The sequence below is a fragment of the Rhinichthys klamathensis genome, unplaced genomic scaffold, assembly GCF_029890125.1.
Source record: "Rhinichthys klamathensis goyatoka isolate OS25496 unplaced genomic scaffold, OSU_Roscu_1.1 h1tg000148l_1, whole genome shotgun sequence".
In the NCBI taxonomy this organism is placed as follows: Eukaryota; Metazoa; Chordata; class Actinopteri; order Cypriniformes; family Leuciscidae; genus Rhinichthys; species Rhinichthys klamathensis.
The window spans coordinates 1,468,132-1,488,532 of record NW_026606683.1 but is presented as its reverse complement, the minus strand read 5'-3'; the positions used below and the strand labels follow the sequence as shown (position 1 = coordinate 1,488,532).

General features: G+C 37.9%; 1 protein-coding gene across 19 annotated transcripts in view; it reads right to left on the bottom strand.

Annotated features, from left to right (window-relative positions):
- jakmip3 (Janus kinase and microtubule interacting protein 3) overlaps positions 1-20,401 on the bottom strand; it is a 44,619-nt gene that overhangs the window by 5,801 nt on the left and 18,417 nt on the right. For 2 of the 19 annotated variants that reach the window (XM_056258098.1, XM_056258109.1), the window contains exons 6-18: positions 15,667-15,867; positions 7,979-8,098; positions 6,956-7,123; positions 5,655-5,786; positions 5,453-5,488; positions 4,979-5,050; positions 4,089-4,205; positions 3,884-4,012; positions 3,249-3,332; positions 2,253-2,315; positions 1,101-1,199; positions 773-871; positions 43-102 (exon numbers count right to left, since the gene is read on the bottom strand). In XM_056258098.1, coding sequence (XP_056114073.1) covers positions 43-102; positions 773-871; positions 1,101-1,199; positions 2,253-2,315; positions 3,249-3,332; positions 3,884-4,012; positions 4,089-4,205; positions 4,979-5,050; positions 5,453-5,488; positions 5,655-5,786; positions 6,956-7,123; positions 7,979-8,098; positions 15,667-15,867 — 1,380 coding nt within the window. The remainder of the gene's footprint in view (positions 1-42; positions 103-772; positions 872-1,100; positions 1,200-2,252; positions 2,316-3,248; positions 3,333-3,883; positions 4,013-4,088; positions 4,206-4,978; positions 5,051-5,452; positions 5,489-5,654; positions 5,787-6,955; positions 7,124-7,978; positions 8,099-15,666; positions 15,868-20,401) is intronic. The other 17 variants (XM_056258099.1, XM_056258110.1, XM_056258101.1 and 14 more) reach the window with 11 other exon arrangements.

Genomic DNA, 20,401 nt, shown 5'->3' with positions numbered 1-20,401 from the left:
GGCATGTGTAAACACGCACATTTACATATGAAATCAACATACACTTACGGCGTTATCCCCCAGAATATCGAGTTTCTTCATCAGCTCTGTGATCACAATGTCCTGTGGTGTGAGAAAGAGTTTCATTGAGAGATATTATGCCATGAATCCCCCGCCAGACACCAGCAGATTAGATCTGATCTGGATCACTAGCGCGAAAAACAAATGATTTCTCAGCTGCATGTGCTATAACCATCAACAATAACCTTAAAAGAATTAAAACCTAGTCAAGTTGTTATCTGTGGCACTTTTGAATAGTTTCTTCAGTGTCTAGATTTTCAGATAATTGTAAAACAGTATGACAACTATATAGGGTAGGTTGTCACAATGGGAACCTATTTATTTGAAAAAAAAAATGTTTTTCTGAAATATAAAATACTGTACAAAGTAAAAAGGCACAACATATCTGTATTAAGTTATATGATCTGATATGAGTATCTGTGTTATATGAAGTATAACATTAAAACTATTTAATAAAAACGTTTTAGAGTAAAACAAAGTAAATATTTTAATAAGGAAACATAATATTAAATCATTATTTTTGCTAACAAAAACTTTACTTAATGTATAAAAAAAACTTTGAATTTGTATTTTTTTTTATCTTCCTCCACTGTGACAACTTGCCCCAACCTGATCGTTCATTATTAAAACCTTCTACAGTAGTTACTCCCGTGTGACAACTAGCCCCGGTCTCTCTATAGAGGCATGAGGCATATTGTTCAGGGTAACTCACAGTAACACCTTCTGCCTCACAGTAGATCTGTAGAGGACTCATGCCCTCGGCAAAATGAATGCTTTGGAAGTTTATGGCTGGAGATCTTCTCTCTCTTTCCTGAAGAAAAAAAGGAGCATAACTGTTGGTTCTGTTCCTGGGGCTGCAGTACAGAAATATCTGAACTCAGAATCCTTACTTATCTGTTTAGTAACCATGGTAAGTTTAATTTGGAAATAGAACAGTCAAGAATTCAGAAAGGAAGTTTTTGTAATACAGTCCCTTAAATGCGTGTCTGAAATTCACACATGACAGATTTTGGAGTAGAAAGATCTTCAGTCAGACTCACTTCAAGCTCAAGAATTCTGAACTCCAAGAGTTCGTTTTGGTCTTTCGCATCCTGGATTTCATTTTTCAGTCGCGTCTCCTCCATCTCCATATTTTTAATCTGGAAACCAAAAACATAAAATGTTGGTTTAAAAAAAGCAGAACAAGTGTGGGGGATAACAAATGAGCTGCATTCAGAGCCTGTAAGCGGCTTCAGGAAATTAATTAACACCACTGTTGAACTACTGAAAGAGGGTCATTTTGGGGTCATTCCTATAATTTGGTGGCTGTTTGGCTTTGAAACCTGAACAAAGAAGCAGTTTTTTGTCTTTACACCAAGTTTTCTAAAGTCACACAGGTCAAACTTTAAAAACTTAAAGGGATAGTCCACCCTCATGTCATTCCAAAACTATATTTCTGTCATGGCAACTCTCCGAGTGTTTGGCATGGTAATGGATATGACAATGTTGATATGTTTGCTCTTGGTTGAATAGATCTGCTATGCTGCTGCTGTCATTGCTGCTGCTTTTGGTTATTGCTGCTCCAGAGCAAGTCCTGGACTTGCTACTGCCAATACATACACAACACACTGCTCTGAGGAAGACATGCTGCTGCTGTACAATATAGCATACATGAATTACCCATAGCAGATCTATACAGGTGGAGCTGGGGAAGGTGGAGGGTTTCTGAAAGCACGCTGCAAACTGTTACAAAAACGCTGACCAAGTATTTGAAAATTGAGCGGCGAGCTCATTGGCCAATCAGCTCTGCCCTATAGAGAACTATGTGTTTGCAGACTGAGTTAAGGACCTATCAGCCTGCACAGAACTTTATATTAATTTCTTTCTTCTGTGGAGCACAAAAGAAGATATTTTGAAGAATGTTAGTAACAAGCAGTTCTTTTTTTTAGAAACAAAAACTGCTTGGTTTCTAACATTCTTTTAAATATCTTCTTTTGTGTTCCAAAGAACAAAGAAAATCATACTTGATTGGAACGACATGAGTGTGAGTAAATCATAACAGAATTTTCATATTTGGGTGAACTGTCCTTTTAAACTGTGTTATTAATAGAAACATTTTAAACAAATGACTAATGAGATTTACTTCAATTGAAAACATGCTCTGCTTGTGATGTTCATCTTCCATTGGTCTGACAAACAGAAACTGCTCCCACCTTTTCTACAAGCTCTTGGTTGCGTTGGTACAAAGCTTGTTTCTCCTCAATCCACTTCATGTCCTGAAAAATGCACATAATTTGAATGCAAATGATTTAAATAAACTGATGTTAGCAGATCTTATCGTGTAAAATCCTCTCAAACTCTCTCCCAGAATTATTCTCATCTCTGACCCCAGAGCAATTTCAGCCGCGTGTATAACGCTCACAGCCCACACTGATGTATGACCAGCACTGCTTTCCAATCAGCTTTCACATTCTCTACGTCTAGGGAATACTTTTAGGTTGCCATCGTGTGTGTGTGTGTGTGTGTGTGTGTGTGTGTGTGTGTGTGTGTGTTACACTTTGACTTAGACTATAAGTGGCCCTCAGATGGGAAAAAAAAATAAAAAACTAAGCAGGGAGTTGAAATGGCTCCGCAAAACATATTTATCATGTCTGATTATAGAAACAAATTTCCTTTAGTGGGACCAAAAGTTCCACAGCAAAAGTTCCCGTTTGTTGTGTATTATATTCTTTGATGTAACTGCTGTGTTTCCACATGCAACCAAACGGGAACGTCTCCAAACAAGTGTGCACATGTGAAAAAAAAGTGTGGAGCCAAGTGTGCAGCACACATCCTGAAAAGTGAAGGCAAAAAATGGATCGCCCCCTGGTGGCTGGTTCATAAACCCCACCCTCAACCTGTTATCCAATGGGATGCAAAGCCAAGTTACACTTCAAATAATTTGTTTTCCGAAGGTGGTTTCTGTGAGCGAGAGTACAGGCGGGACCTTGATACCGCGGCTCCACCTCAGGATCACTACTGCGCAGATGAAGTCATCAGCAAAGACCGTTTCTGGGATATTTTGACTTCCTTTTTCTACAGTGGAAGGAAGTGGAGACGCGTCGTCCATCTTTTTTTTACAGTCTATGAGGGGAACTGTACAAATACAACTGTGCTGAATGACATTTTGCAGTTCTAACATGGATTCGTTGGCAGCGCTGGTGTTTTACCTGTCCCTGATGACTCAGAACACACTCCAGATCTGCTATTCTGGTCTGGTACCGGAACATTTCGGCCTGAAGCTGCTCTCGAGTCTAAAACAGATAACGAAGAACAGAGACACTGATGTGAAGGTAAGATCGATCTGCAGTAGCTCAGGATGAGCATCATCTCGATCTTTGAATTTACTTGGTCATTGTCATAAATAGTTTGTTGCATATTTGTAAGAGGAAAAAAAAAGCCATTTGCAACCCATTTTACTTTTAAATATTTCTGATTAAAACAAGACATTCAGTTAGGAAGAAAAATAGGGTTACTCATCAGGAATTGATTTGATTGTGTAAAGTGGTCACTATCAGCAAAGTGAATGGAGAGCGGTTGAAAAATAATTTATGATGTGACCCAAAAATAATTTTTTAGAGGCATTTAATTTAGTTGAAAACATTTTTAATTAGAGACCTGGTGACTGACTGTCACTCATAGTGGTCAAAATAGCTTCTAAAGCTTGACACTTGATCACATCAGGCTTGGTTATGACCCGGTGTAATACGGAAAAAAATCCTATTCATATGATGAACTATTCAGCCATCGAGATGTTGTTGTTGTTGTTAAGAGAATGAATATATAAATATTTGAAATGATTTACCTTGAGCTCTTTCTCAGCATCAAACGTTCCTCCCACCTGCTCCTGCAGGAGAGCGTAAGCGCGCTGAAGAGCCTGATACTCCATCGTCAGCTGACGGAATCGCAGCTCTGTCTCCTCCTTTACCATTCCCTAGGCACAGGGAGAGGACACACGTTCACAGTTATAGTCTACAGACACACTCACACTCACACAAACACACACGCACCTCTTCGAGGTCATCGTCTGGTGTGCAGGGCGTTCGGTCTGTGTGGTAGGAAATGGAAGAGCCGTCCGAGTCTATAGAGCCTTCCTCATCATAGCCAAAAAACGTCTCCACCACCGGCTACAGAGAGAGAGAGAGGATTTCTGTTTAACAAACCTTTTTGACTCAAAGTTTAAATATACAGACGCACACACACACACACACACACACATACAAAATATAATCTGTAATGTTGCGTTATATTATTTCAAATAGTCAAATCAAACATCACCAGCCGTAATCAATGCAGTGGTGCTAAATTAATAAGATGCCATCACTGTATAAAAAGTAAATCATTTATATTAATATAAAAATAAGTGCATAATCAATGCATAATTAAATGATAATCAACAAAACATCAAATTATATACATAAATTATTCTTATAAAAATGAATGCATAATTAAAAGTACATCACTTCAAAAATAGCTCAAATGTAAACAAATAAAAAATAAAAAATTATTTGAAAGAAAATATATTTTATACAAACCATGATTATACAAATAGATGCATAACCAAGAATGAATGTAATGTAAGAGCGATGTAACTTTAGTCTTTATAATGATAGTATACAAGAATAAGATTGGATAATGTATTACAAAATTATGCGGTAATGAAAAATAATAATATATTTATGCTTTTTGATGATTGGAAATTGATTTTTATTCATGGAAAGTACTTTATAAAAGCCCTTATTGGTTTGGGCTTTTTTGCCAACACATTTAAAAAAAAAATATTTTTATGCCTGATTTCATCTGTATGCTTTATGTATGTGCTATATATATACATATATATATATATATATATATATATTTTTTTTTTAAGGGTGTTGGACAGTGACATGTGCATGCGTACCCTACAGGTTCTGAAGGGCTTCTTCCTGCGCAGGCTGTCCTGTCTCCTGTATCTCAGCAGCATGTCTCTCTCCTGAGAAACAAGATTAAATTAAGATTAAACGAAGGAACAAAACACATTAACTTACATCAGATAGCCTATAGTAAAAGAACAGCTTACATCTGTGTCTTTAAAGGTGCATTAAATAGCAGTTTCCACTACACTTCCAGTTTTATCCATACAATTCTAATTTTATCCGTAAATTCATGCCACTAGTATTTGGATTCTGACTGAACATCGCATAGACTACATTTCTCAGTCATTTTAGTTTTTTTATTTCAATCACACTTTGAGAAAACCGATATTTCTACCGATATTTCTGCCGATATTTTCATCAAGGTTTTGTTAGGTGACATAGGCTATACTTCATTCATTTCCAAAAACATATTTTAGCTTTTCACAGTGTGAATATATCCCAGAGGCAAAATGACTCACTATCACACTCTTCACATATCCAGCGGTTTCCAGCGCCTGGAAACAATTAAAATAGGCCAATCAGAAAACAATAAGACACAGTTTGTAATATTTTTGTTTCAAAATGGACCCCAATCATTTTAATTCTTAATCTAACTGAGGCTTATCGTGTTGACTTTTAAAACACATGTTAGTACGTCCCTGTGAGAAGAAATGCTGATACCCTGGACAGATCGTCGATTATGTTCTGTTGTTCCAGCACTTGTAGTCTCAGAAACTCAATCTCTCTCTCGTCTTGACTCAGATCCAGATCGTTCAGAGAACTGGGCCGTCGTATCGTCCCAGCCTTCTCTCGCTGCAAAAATAAAAACTCATTCCTCACATCAAGAGACCGGATGTGTGCACAGAGACCGCTGACAGATGATTACTCATGTCTGATGAGTTGTCATAATGATCAGATCATTTAGACATGAGCAATAACAAGGTTGCTTGATATGCTGAACGGCTCGACCGATAAATGTGTTTACATGAAAACATGGCCATGTTAAAGAGGCATCAGTATTCACAGCACATGTTTTATGCAGTTGGTGTGATCTTCACCTGATAAAACTACTTCAGGATCACACATTTATGGGTTATGCAGTTGAATAGGCAAGATGAATGTTTCTTTTGTCTAGGGAAAAAAAATCTAAATAATAGTCGAAGCTGGAAATGGCCAATTATGTCTAATGACAGTGGAGCAGTTGTGGGATATATAAATTGACCACAGCCTCCCCATCACCATCAGGGAAAGTGTATATTTTCTAAGATAACTAGATTTCCAATAGGAATAATTTTGATTTGTTCATTTGCAGAAAAGCAATTTTTTTGTTGTTGCAGGAAACTAAATACTGATGGCTTCAGGAAAGTTTGTCAGTTAGATTGTTTTTGGAAGAAATGAATACTTTAATTCAGCAAGGATGAATTAAACTAATCAAAAGTGCCAGTAAAGACATTTAGAATGTCACAAAAGATTTGCATTTCAAATTATTTTCATCATTGATGATAATATTAACTGTCAAGCAGCAAATCAGCATTAGAATGATTTCTGAAGGATCATGTGACACTGAAGACAAAAGAGTAATGATGCTGAAAATTCTGCTTTGCATTATAGGAATAATTTATATTTTGAAAATATTAAAAAGGGGGAAGAAAATTTAAATAGTAAAAAAAACTGTTTTTACTTATTTTTGATAACACAAATGCAGTCTTGGTGGGCATAAGACCCTTCTTTTAAAAACAATAAAAACTTGAAAGGAAGAGTATATTATATCAATTATATATATATATTTTTTTCCATTTTTTTATCAACATCAATATTTGTAAGCGCTTTAACTGGTCACCATTTGATTTTTCACCATGTAATATTTAAATTTTATATAATTTAACCCATTTAATTACTGTGGTATAATAATGATTTCTTAAAAAATAACAATATCCCTCAATTAATATGAGCTCATACTATACATATACATTTATGCTCACAGTTGTTTTCTGCTTCATTACCATTTCAATGTTCTCCTGAGTGATGAAATGCAGTTTGTTCTCCATGCGTCTCAATATATGAGCCAGTTCCTCATTTTTGTGGCTGAGACGTTTGTTCTTGTCCAGTAACGGCTTATACTGGCTCTCAGCTTCACGGAGACGCTTTAACTGGGCGCACAGACATAAACAGATGGTTACAAAAATGTTGGGGTGGCAAAAGCATGCAGTAACCCTAAATAATATTTGGACATCATTGTCTTAATGAGGGGTCACTGTATGCACAGATACTGATTTCAGAAAATACAATTAAAACCAGTAAAGTTACGCATTTTGAACACAATGCATACTTTCAGAACGTGGTCAGAGTTTTTTTTGCAAAACTAAACGATTAGCCTATACCGACAGTAAGTGTATCACAATGCAAATACAACCTGTATAAAGGTATACTTGACTGTCTACAGTTGGTAAATTAGTTTAAGACATGAAATCTAGACTACTAGAGAAGCCGACTGGACTATTGCATTCTACTTGAACATCATGTCATGTTTGAGAACCGAACTGAGTGGTAAATTGAGTCCGAACCCTTCCTGAAGGTTTCAGCTGCCATGTTTAAATCACTGTCTCTGTATCGATCTTTAAGCCTGTCTGAGCTGAGAGGAGGAAACACTGAAGTCATCCATCACGCCTCAGATACTTACCACCATTACTGAGAACATTTACACCATCACATAACACTTAGAAAGGCAAATACCATCTTTAATGCTACACAGTATACATGATACAGAAGACATACACATATACTGTATGCACAGACACACTTCATTTGTGACAATGCAAAGACATGTTTTTTAAGGTCTATGTTACCGTTATAATTATTTATAGGTAAGAAGGCTGAATTATTTTCTGGACATAGTCTGGATATATGTAAACAAATAAGAAATTTTTTTTAAAATTAAATATATTTTTTAAAATAAAGTGAATATATATATATATTGTTTCACCTTAACACAAGCACAGACTCACCAGTTCATTGCGTTCCTCTGACAGCAGTGCGTTGCGGTCCTCTAGTTTGCGGATAATAGCACTCAGTTCTGCAATTTTCAGTTGGAAACGTCGAGCATCCTTCTCATCCAAGTGCTGCATCTGGAAAACAAACCAACTGCAGGTAACTGGAAAAAAACCCTTTTATTTTCAATGTTGAAATACTTTGTCTGTCTGTATACGAGTCAAAATCTGCTTATTGGTGATAATGGAACAACAGTTTTAAAAATTGATTTTTCACTATTATTTTCAACAGTTTCTGCATTTTCACGGGTTTAAAAATATTAACCAAATTTTCTTTTTGTTATAAGAGACAACAAAAACAACTGTGCATCAAAACTCCTTTCCTAGTAAAAAGAAAAAAAACATAATAATAAAAAACAACAACAACTTGATTTTCAAATTTTTCATCTACCTGAATGTAACATTTTACAAATCATATCAGTCTCTGAGTAACATGTAATTTAATTACACCACGGAATAAACTTCATTCCATAAAATAAGTATAATGAAGTACGCAAAAAGGATTTCGAACGTCTCCGGCACGTTTAATACCCAAAAATCAAATATTGTTCACCCCTCACGCACGTTATCAAGTCCGTCAAAAACAGGCTGGCTGTCGGCTGGAATATTAGAACTTAAATGATCGACATGACACAATCATGGGCATCAATCACTTCACTGAATACTTGCCGGCAAAGAAATACATCATTACCTTACTATCCATCTGTTTTCAAATCAAGAAATCAATGTCTATCAAAAAATAACGTGCACAATGTAGGGTATGGGTAGTATTTAAGAGAAGCAGATGTCCAGCGAGTGCACGGAGGAAAACACACACTGCCGGATGTTTTCTACGTCTTCGCTTCGCTTTCCGAGACTATAAAGGCCTGTACACACCGGGACGAATATCGGCTCGCGTTATTCGTCAGCGTTTTTCAACGCGTTTTTTGTGTTCACACCCAAGCGATTTTCGCTGACGATGAGCCGAGTGAACACGCAAATTCATTCCCTGACATTAGATGGCGCTTAATTTAAAACAGAAATACCCCGGTCCACAAAGTGGCGCTGCGCAACTACGCTTCTGACACTCGCTTGTCACTCAGAAGAAGAGAGCAAGTTTGTCGCGTTTGTTATATGGTTCTTTATTGTCGTTGGTGTCTCTTTATAAAGACACCAACAAGACCAGCAGCTCTACTCATCTAGCCTTACATCTTCCTCGTCTTATTTCTTCCCGGCAGAGTGTAGACGCTGTATATCTTCTTCGCCATTACGTATGTGTGCTCGGCAAGACCGTTTTGTGTTTGAGCGCCCCCAAGTTGTGTTTTACTGTAACTTCAGAAGCTCCAGACACGTGAGCAAAAGCGCCAATCTCATTGGTCGGATAGTTTTTGACGCGGCGCGTCAAACCAAAAAAACGAACCCGAGGCGTTTTTAAAAAAATGACGCTTTTACGCGTGGCGTTTTACGCGTTGGTGTGAACACTCACATTGGCGCCCTTTGTTTAGTCACGAGGCGTTAAACGTCGGCGAATAACGCGCGCGAAATTCGTCCCGGTGTGAACAGGCCTTTATGGTGTGTTCACACCGAACGCGAATAGAGCGTCAAATACGCGTCTATCGCATCTAGTTAGACGCTTAAACATTCGCTCGAGTTCAAATTTTTAAACTTGCGCGGAAGACATTCGCGGCAAACGCGTCGCCCAATTCGCGTCATTCGCAACGCCCGTCGCGAATCATGCGTCTATTCGCGTCTTTGCATTGACTTTGTATGTACTCGCGCAAATACTCGCGCAAATAATTAAATTCGCGTTCGGTGTGAACACACCATAACGCACCTAATACAGAACGCACGCGAGTGAAATACGCAAGATAAAGAGAATAAACGCAAATCCAATTGAAAAACTTAGGCTACATCGTTCTAACAGTGTTGGTTTTTTGACTGACATTTTTATGCTCAAACGCATATACAATTACACCATTTGTTACATTTAATTACCCCTTAGCAGATTTTACCCATATAATGCGTATTTGTCAATTCTGTTTGGTGCTGTAGTAAGAAAATATTCCATTATGTCAGGTAACCGTAGAAACAGAAGTAGGTGGAAACTGAGCCAGAGAACACTGAAGTACGACCACATCTGACAAAGACCTGAAAGGTCACCGATCAAACCCATCTTTTCTCCTGCAGAGAAAATAAAAGCAGCAGCCCCACCACAGCTGAAGCTCATATCAAACCGACAACCAGAGACACGGATGTTCTGCTGCTGGAAAACAAGCCTCAGGCTACAAACACAATACACCACAGGTGTAAAAGTGTGTGACCTCACAGATTGTGTTAATCCATGAGTTTCCTACCAGCCCTGAGAAGGTGATATGTGGGAAAGATCACACTCTCATGAAGAGCCATCTATCCACTGCTGACAGAGTGAAAACGCCCTTCTCACAGCTAAATCTATTGTAAGATGTTTATATTTGTATGATTATATATTTGACTGAACAATAGACAACCCAGGAAGAGTTTAAAGGAACACTCCGCACCTGAGACGCGCCATGGTGAGGAGCAGGGACGTGCACAGACATTTTGAGGGGCAGGGGCTCAAGTGAAAAAAAGGCCACTTTTCATAATTACGTTTTTTTTTTTTTTTTTTTTTTTTTTTTTTTTTTTACAAAAAAGTAAATATATTAACACAACTCTGACTTTAAATTTAAAAAAAAAAAAAAAGTTTATTAATTTTATCTTCCTCAAACTCATGCAATTGTTTCATTTTCAAAAGATGTCTACAAAATAATCAGTTCACACAGAAACCATGGTCTCTATTCAGAGCAGCAAAGGAAACCATGCCACATGTTTTCTATGCTACTAGTTTCAATCAAGTATTTGATACACCTGATGGTGACATGGACTTAGTTTCACATTTGAGGGAGGACTGTATCATCATCAAATAAAACCTTCAAAATCCGCATTTAGATGGAGTTTGTTAAAACCTACTTTCCTCCATCTGTTTGCATCTGTAGATTTCTTCTAAATTCACCAATTTAGATTTCTACATTTCAGGGGGAACGACTCTTGATGTAAGTCATTAACTTTAATAATACGAATTTTAGGCCATAAAAAGTCATAAAAACGTCCGGATTTTCCATATAAGGTCATAAATTACTTTAAGCCACGTCTTAAATTGATATGCTCATTCATTCATTATCGCGATATAATTTTTCTCGATAAAACTATATCAAGTTCGAGTCAATATCGTCAATACTCGATATCAATATCGAGTTCGATAAATGTTCGATAATGTTTATGTGCCAAAAGCGGAACGAAACTCATTTGAACCGCACGCGCCTCACGGACTATCTGCTCGGCTCAAAGTCCAAACGGCAGCGCGAGCTCACTAGAGCAGACGCGTTTACTCTAGTCTCAGCCTCAGACGTCACGCCCACGGAACGTTGGCTAAACGTCTGATGCATATGGTACACTTAACTGGAAACACTTCAGGAATGTCGAAGTCGTCATCTGATTGGTTGAATTTTATCGGATTTCCGGGGGGTGCGAGTGTCGCGTTTATTTTCGGTCTGCCGGGAAACAAAGCGCAGACGTGTGATTGCGGAAGAAAAACTGTTGTGTTTACATGAGTGACAATGAGCATTTATCAAGATCAGCTAAACGTAGGATTCTCAAAAGTATGCGAGGTTCACGGCGTAGACTCTTTAAGAGATGTCCAGGAGTTTGGTTTGAGGCACTTAGTGGAGACAAAAAGAGATATTTTAGCCTGTTTGCCGACGGGATTTGGGAAGAGTATTATTTTCCAAGCCTGGCCGACCCTTTGTCAGCATTTATAAGGATTCCCAGCAGATCCAACTTTACTAGTTGTGTGTCCCCTCCTATCTATTACATAGCTGTCAACCCTCCCGTTTTTTCCGGGTTTCTCATGTATTTTAGCTCTTTTCCCGCTGTCTTCCCGTTTTATTATTTTCCCGTAAAATATCCCGTATTTTTACGCTCTGATTGTGTGAGACGTACATGCTCGGGCAGATTCGGCTTGAAGTCGTTCATCCTCGGATGCGGCGCCGCGCGCGCTGTTACAAGAAAAGCTGTGCACACAGCCAAACGAAATGGGGTCTTGCCGGTGTGGTGCCGAATTCTGACCCCCGCCAAATTATTACCCCCCTAGTATGGTAGGTTTAGGATTAGTTGTGGGGGAGGGGTTAGGATTAGGGGTGGGGTTAGGATTAGGCAATCAGGTACTGACTTCAACGAGGGGGGTAATAATTTGGCAGGGAGTCGAAATTCGGCACAACACCGGTCTTGCGCACCCAACGCGTAATCTTTGCCGCGCTCGTGCGGACGCGTCAAGTATAAACAATTATACTCCGTGTCAGCGCGCGCTTTGATCGGTAAAGGAGCACAGACCTCTCCCTAATCATCTCCAGCAGCCCCCGAAGCACCACGTACCGTTTCCCTCGTAAGCTGATATTAGTATTTAAACATTCTCTGATAAAAAATGTTTAAAAAATGACACACTTTCTCTAATACACACACACACTGTCTCTTTCTCTCTCACTCATTTGTAGTTATAAACTCTTTAGACTTTTAATGATTAGTGCTTTATTTTTAAAGTTTGTGGTGGGTAAGAATCGTGTAAAAAATTCCCTTATTTTGGGGATGGATTCCGGGAAATCTCCCTTATATTCAATGTTGACAGCTATGATCTATTATGGAAGATCAAGTGAAATACCTAACTGTGAAGGGGATATCAGCCGCGTTTGCGGGCAAACATGAAACAACAGACGCTGACATCGCAGCTGGCCGATTCAGTATTGTGTTCGGTTTTCTTCTCCTTTGATTTTCTATGCTGACTGACTTGTTGCACGCCGGTCTGTTGTTGTGGGGACATTTCCACGTGACGCTGAACGAAACGAACTGTAATTGGTTGTTTGACATGTCGGTCAAACGGCCTTATGGGCGGGCCTTGGCCAAAGAAAGCTGCTATGATGAGTTCCAGACCTTCAGCCGTATGGCGTTATTTTTTAGTCAAAAGTTATGAGCGTGTAAGACATGCTCACGAGCACATTATGTTATTTCACACGCGCAAAAATTAATCTAAAGCTGGCATGATAAAAGTACTCGCGCATAAATTCAACAACCGAGAGGTGTACAGGTAGCTGCGAGCGAGCGCCTGGCATACTTGAAGGTCTGGCTACGCGAGACTACGTTTACTCTGATCGGCGCTTCAGAGAGGGAGCGCTTTAGAACTCCTGACCTGATATTTAGATACACTATTCTTCAATAAATATATTTGTTTGACAGGGAAGCTGTGCGCAAACAGGAATATATTTTTCAAAAATATAAAAAAAGCACCCCAGAAAAAAGGGCACTTTCTCTCCTGGAATTAAAAGGGCAGGTGCTCAAGCCCCTTTTGATGTCTATGTGTGCACGTGCCTGGTGAGGAGCAGAGAGCGCGTCTCAGGTGCTGCGGTTATCACTTCGCCCAAGTAGCAGTGCTTCGCCTTCAGAGAATATAGTTCCCAGTATTTATACGGTTAAAATATGTCTGTGTCTCATGTGACTTTGTTTTTTGTACACTCTGTGACTATACAAATCACAACATGTAAATAGGAAAATGTTTGCGTTATTTTGTCACTTATTTGGATTAGTATGCTAGCTGCAACCATTTACATCCAGTCTTTGTGCTAAGCTAGGCTAGTGGTGGGTGCGTCAAACAGACTTACAGCACGCACGGAGATGAAAAAGGTATGTATGGACTTATCTAACTCTGGGGGATAAGGTGAATAGGCTAAAGTCCCAAAAAGTCGGAGTGTTCCTTTAAACTTGTTGGAAAAGAGTCATCATTTTTGATACACCAGTTTGTTGGTGTCAGAGAAATGGCACACAGATGCTTTAAAGTTAACATCATATACACCACACCACACCGCTGAAACAAGTTTGTTATACAGCACTCAAACATTGTGAAATCAAGAATAATACCTAAAAAAAATACATTGATAAAAAGCATTGGATAAAGCAAATCACTTTGGATATAACATCTGCAAATGCATTAATTTAAATGCTCTATAAAAAGTGTTAGTTTCTTTGTTAGATTGCAGAGAAAGTATAAAAATCTATGGAAAACGAAATGGGCCCTTATTCAAGTCGCAGTGGGAGACACTCCAAATAAAGTTGCTGTAAATATTTTTTAGATCATGTGTGCAAGGAGAGAAGTTAAACCTCAAACCTAATGAGCACAAAGCCAGATTCAAGACACATGCTTTTGTTAACGGTTTCTTTTGATGCATAATATTAAATTAAATCAAGACACGATGATGGCAAAATTAATGTTGTGTTTAGTTTGGTTGTTTTGAAGATCATCCTAAAGTTAATCAAGTAGAGGTATTGAAAAAGCTACTGTTGTTACCGAAAATCTCGGCCTAATGTCTTTTGATAAGTTTGTGCAGGTGATAAGAGGTGTAATTATGATCTTAATGCTGTAATTTGTGATGTAGGAAAGGATAGGACAATAGATTCATGCAGTCAAGTGTGATGACCCAGGGAACGCTCTGTGTGTTTCCTCGAACAGACGAAACCAGCAGCTGGACCAGCAGTGTTCTCCTTACAGATTGGAATTGAAAGGAAACTTCTGTGAGGAGGTTCTGAAGGAACTGAGCAGGTCTGGGTTTGAGGAGAACACTGTCTCCTCAAACCCAGACCTGCTCAGTTCCTTCAGAACCTCCTCACAGAAGTTTCCTTTCAATTCCAATCTGTCAATGATGTGCATGACGTCAATAATGACCCTTTTGATGTTCAGGAACATGAATGTTCTTGCTCTGGATTGGAATAAAACTCCTGTTATAGGTTCTTCAAGGACTGATGGTGAATAGCGCCATCATTAATAAACAGTGAAACAAAAAAGTGCAACACTGATAACTTTTTCCATTAGTTTTGTTTCCGTGGGCATTTTGCCCATTCATTTTCTCCACAGGCTTTTAAATCATTTTCAATAGAGATATAAGCCATAAACCAAACCAACCAACTTCAGCTACAGTTCAAATGGTCAGTAAGATTTTTTAAATATTTTTGAAAGAAGTCTCAAGTCTGTATTTATTTGATCAAAAATACAGTAATATTGTGATTGTATTATTACAATATGAAATAACTTTTCTATTTTAATTATTTTGATCAATGTTGAAAACAGTTGTGGTGCTTAGTATTTTTGTGGAAACCCTGATTCCTAATTCTTTAGATCTATTTAATGCATCTGAATAAAATTAATTTCTTTTCAAAAAGAGAAAAGTACAAAACTGTATATTTAATCACTTTTGAGGGAATGAACTGCTCATCCCATGAGCTCATGAAACAAACACAAACAGATTGTGTACAATTTAAAACTTTTTGACTGTAAAGTCATTTATTCTAAGTGTATTGCAAAATATTCAAACATACAGATTCATAAGAAATTTGTAGCACACTTTTTCACAAGGAAAATTGGCTTTTAAACATGAAACTACTTTTGATTTTTAAAGAAGCATAAACCATCATTTAATAACTTTGGAGCCCATGTTATATCGATCTTAAAAAAACAAATGTACGTTCTCTCTCACAATCAGTTTCGCAATGGAGAATATGAATGGGAATGGGTTGAAAGCGGCGAGGTTTAGTAATGGAGATGTGCTTACAGGGTTAGCTGTGCTCTCTGCTGTGTCTCCTGCAGCGGGTGAGAAAGGGCCCTCTCGTCTGGGGCTGGAGTCTCGCAGCAGGGCCAGCTGAGAGTCTACAGCCTGTTTCTGCTGCTGTAGTTTCCACGTGTGGCCCGCCTGAGCGCTGAGCTCTCTCTCCAGCCCACAGACAGCGCGCTCCTTTAGTTTAATCTCATCCATCTACAGGACAGAACACAGCACAGTCACTTATGCACACGCTCACACGTCCGGCCTGAAACTGGACACGGGTGTGAGTGTACATAAAACATGAGCGTCAGTCAGCAGGAGGAAACGCACGGATACCTCGTCCACTCGGGACAGGGAACGGAACACACATGCACAGCATTCGCCATGAAAACCCGTACAGTGATGAGCCACGCCACTGAATATTCAGAGATTTTATTGATTTGACTGACACTATTGGATGAGAACTGAACTGCTGGATGATGACATCACTGTTTACTTCAGAGCTGCTTTATAGCGGAATAGAACTCGTTCCATTATTGATAAACTTTACACTGTTATCGAACTGAACTAATTTAACACTGGACTGACTTACAGCTGATCAATGATACTATTTTTTTTTAGAGATGCTTAACAGCAGATTTGAATTCTGTTTGCATCATTGAATCACTATTTTCCAATTTATCACTGTAAAGCTGCTTTGAAACAATCTATATTGTATAAAGTAAATATCTATCTATCTATCTATCTATCTATCTATCTATCTATCTATCTATCTATCTATCTATCTATCTATCTATCTATCTATCTATCTATCTATCTATCTATCTATCTATCTATCTATCTATCTATCTATCTATCTATCTATCTGTCTGTCTGTCTGTCTGTCTGTCTGTCTGTGTATCTATCTATCTCCATCCATCTTATTTCTCAAAATACATAAAAAACCTCAGACCTCACCAGCTCAAAATAATCATTACGCCGCTCTAATTATGCACTGATTGAAACACTGCATACGATTTATACATCCCAGATGCACAGTTTATAAAACCTGCATGGAAATGTTAATTAGCTGATAAAAAGAACTTATGACTTTTTCTCCAGTAAATATTCCTCAGGTTTATTTTTTAAAGTCAACTTCTGTACAGAAACTGTGTAAAATTCTTGGTTAATAAAAGATCTACAGCATTGAATATTCACGGTTATTGCCCAGGAAAATAAAAGATACAGTACATTGAACACACTGAACTCATATCATTGCATGTTGACACACTAAATGGGGCAAGTTGTCACAATGTAAACCTGCCATTAAACAGCTATCTATCTATCTATCTATCTATCTATCTATCTAATATCTAACCATACAAATGTTTTGTTTTAGTAAGATTTTTTAAAAAATACTTTGAATACTTTAATTCAGCAAGGATGTGTTAAATTGATCACCAATGACACTACAGAAGTTTTATGATGTCACAAAAGATTTCAATTTCAAATAAATGCTGTTATTGTGATATTCAAAGAATCCTTAAGAAAGGATCATGTTTTTTTCAAAAATATATTGCAAAGCTGTTTTCAACATTGGTAATGATAATAAATGTTTCTTGAGCTGCAAATCAGCATATTATAATAATTTCTGAAGGATCATGTGACTGAAGACTGGCTCCTGAAAATTCAGCTTTGCCATGACAGGAATAAATTACATTTTACAATTTGTTAAAATAGAAAACAGTTAGTTTAAATTGTAAAAATATTTCACAAATTTACTGTTTTTACTGTATTTTTTATAAAAAATAAAAGCAGCCTTGGTGAGCAGAATTCTTAACCATTTTTCAAAACGTTCTTTTTAGTATATTTGCAGCTAAATGTAATCAGTAAAGCAATGATGAAGCAAAACGATTTATGACACAGCAAAATTACATTTTTACATTCTGACAACTTCTCCATGTGACAACTAGCCCCGGTCTCGCCTATACATTCCTATACAAATCTCTGTAGAAGCACTGTGTGTGCTATTCTTCAACCTACTGAAGAGGAGAAAATTATTTAGTGAATGAAAGTATATCTCTCTTTTTTATCTCTCCCTTTCTATCTTCTTGGTGTGAGAATGACTCATTCTCTCTGTTTGTCAGGCACGCCCAAGCGTAGGCGTTTCCAGTGATCAGCGCATCTCGTAGGAAATCTCAGTGTGCGTCTATGTTTATCTGCATTATATAAAGCACTACATGGTGCGTTGGGAAATATTAGGCCCTGTTCTATTATACGTCATCCCTGCGACTAGAGGAAGTCACTTATTCAGCATAAATGCACATTATATGACACATTAGCATTTTAAATTTTCATGAGCTTCATGAATACATTGATTATGATGTATGCCATTACACACACCTCACTGATTCCTTGGTAATTCATGTGCATGATAAATTAATTTAATGGTAGAATATCAGCCGTGGACATTTAGTATCCGGGCTCCAGGCCAGACCGCAGGGCTCTAGACCCGTGAGGGATGCCGGTGCGCTGCTTAACTCGGAGGTGAACACAGTGAGCCCTGCTGCACCGTGGAAATGTCCTAATTTTTCAATTTCCTTTATTAAAACAGCGTTCTTGCAGGACCGTGCTCTGAATGTCAAGCCAACCAACTTTTTGCTCAGCATGGATATGCATACAAATATTACACATCATGCCTACTTCTCACTTTTCTGTGCATTGCAATAATTGATTCTGATTGGTCAACTGATTCTGATTGACAGCATAGAGCGCAACAATGGAGATTTTCCCTTTGGAGAAAATGAATGGAGTTTTATACCGGAACCCAACTCTTGCACTCTATAGCTGGTATAACTTACTGGTTTGGCATACTGTCAACTGGTGCTGATGTCATCACTGTAGCTGACCAATCAGGAAATGCCTTGTGTGATGCATCATTCCGCTATTCCATTCTTTTAATCCCGGCTCATTATTCAAACTTTCTAACATCAGGTTCTCTTTTTCTTCCCTTTATTTATCCATATTTGTTGCTATGAGGCATAGGGCACTCTAGGTGGTTTCTAGGGCATTACTAGGCAAATACTGGGGTGTTCTAGTGTATTATATATTAATTAATTATAGGCCAATGAATACACTTGTATATACATTTTTAATGATCAGATCATACTTAACAAATCACAATTAACTACCATTAATTTGTGTTGTGCCCAGTTAACCTAAAAACCTGAAGTAGCTCACAATTTCTGGCAATATATAATAAAATGAAGCCTTTCTACAAACAATACACCAGGCTGATCCAAACTCCCTGAAATATCCGAGGCACGGCTATCTGTGCCGAATAGGCGGGACAGCTGTAATCCAACCTCCCTCGTGAGCGTCTGAGCTTGTGTTTAATTGACATCTCTACGCCTCAGAAGACTGAGTCTCGCTTTCATGTATCAGACAGCGTCTCCTTCTCTGAAACTAATCCTGTTACACCCCTTATCCACGGACTCAACATTATTTATCCAGCCTTTAAACACTTAATAAACTTACAGTCTGTCTGCATGCAGAGGTTTGACACATTTGAGCACCTAATTCCAAGTTTCTACATCAGTTGGCACTAAACAATTATTGATATGACTTATTAAATGTGATGTGTGCCATTTTCTACTTAATATTACAACTTAATATGAATAAGTATGGTTTCCATTCCATCTGATCACACTAGTGACGCATATTTCACACTTTAACTTGATCAAATTCATAAACAGCACGCACGCACACACCTTGTATAAAATAAGAATAGAGAACCAAGGCGACTGGTACTGATTACAACATTTTATAGATATTCAATGACAAGACAATTTTTACCTTTTTAAACTCAATTTATGAGTGTGAGTGATGATTTCTCATGCCAAATTCACTGCCATGATGCTAAAGTTTTGTGGGTAGTTGACAGTATTGCCATGTGGCTGCAAATGTGTTCAGAATGTTTTTATCATGTTGCTATGAGGTTGCTCTTAGTGGATACTAGCTATCAATCAATCAATCAATCAATCAATCAATAATTTATTGCCATGTCAACTAAGTTGATAGGAATTTGTCTTGGTACAACTCTCAGACATAAATAACCAAAAAACAGACATCATAAGTACACCAACAATGAACCCAACAAAAGTCAAAAGTCTGTTTGTTTTACAGACCCCAAAATCCACCTAGCAACTGCCCAGAGTGCCCTAGCAACCTCACAGCAACAACCTCTGCAACCTCACTGGCTACTACTGTCAAAAGTCAAGAGATAGGGTATACGTAATGTGACTTTAAATAAATAATAATAAGACAAATAAAATAAATAATTGCATACATACAAACATACATGCATGCATATACTGTATACTTGCATACATAAATGCATGCATAGCATAGAAACATGCATGCATACATTTTAAACTACTTAATGTCCAACATTCCCCTGTGAATTACATCAGTTGGCCTCCCAACAATTTCAGTATTCACGGTGTTCTTCACTTCTCACACCACTTGTCTCAGATTCAGACTGTGTACCAACAATGCATATAAATGCACTTACAGCAAGACCTTCCACGTTCGTATAATATGAGAAAAATGTCTTGATTGATGTTTCGCTTCAGCCCAGACCACAATAAATCCCTTTATTTAATTTAACTGAGATCCAAATGTCTCTTTCACTTAAAATCACAAGTGGCACAATGTCTCTCCCTCTCATCAGCTCATTTCTATAGCGGTTTTAACTGGCTGGTTTGGC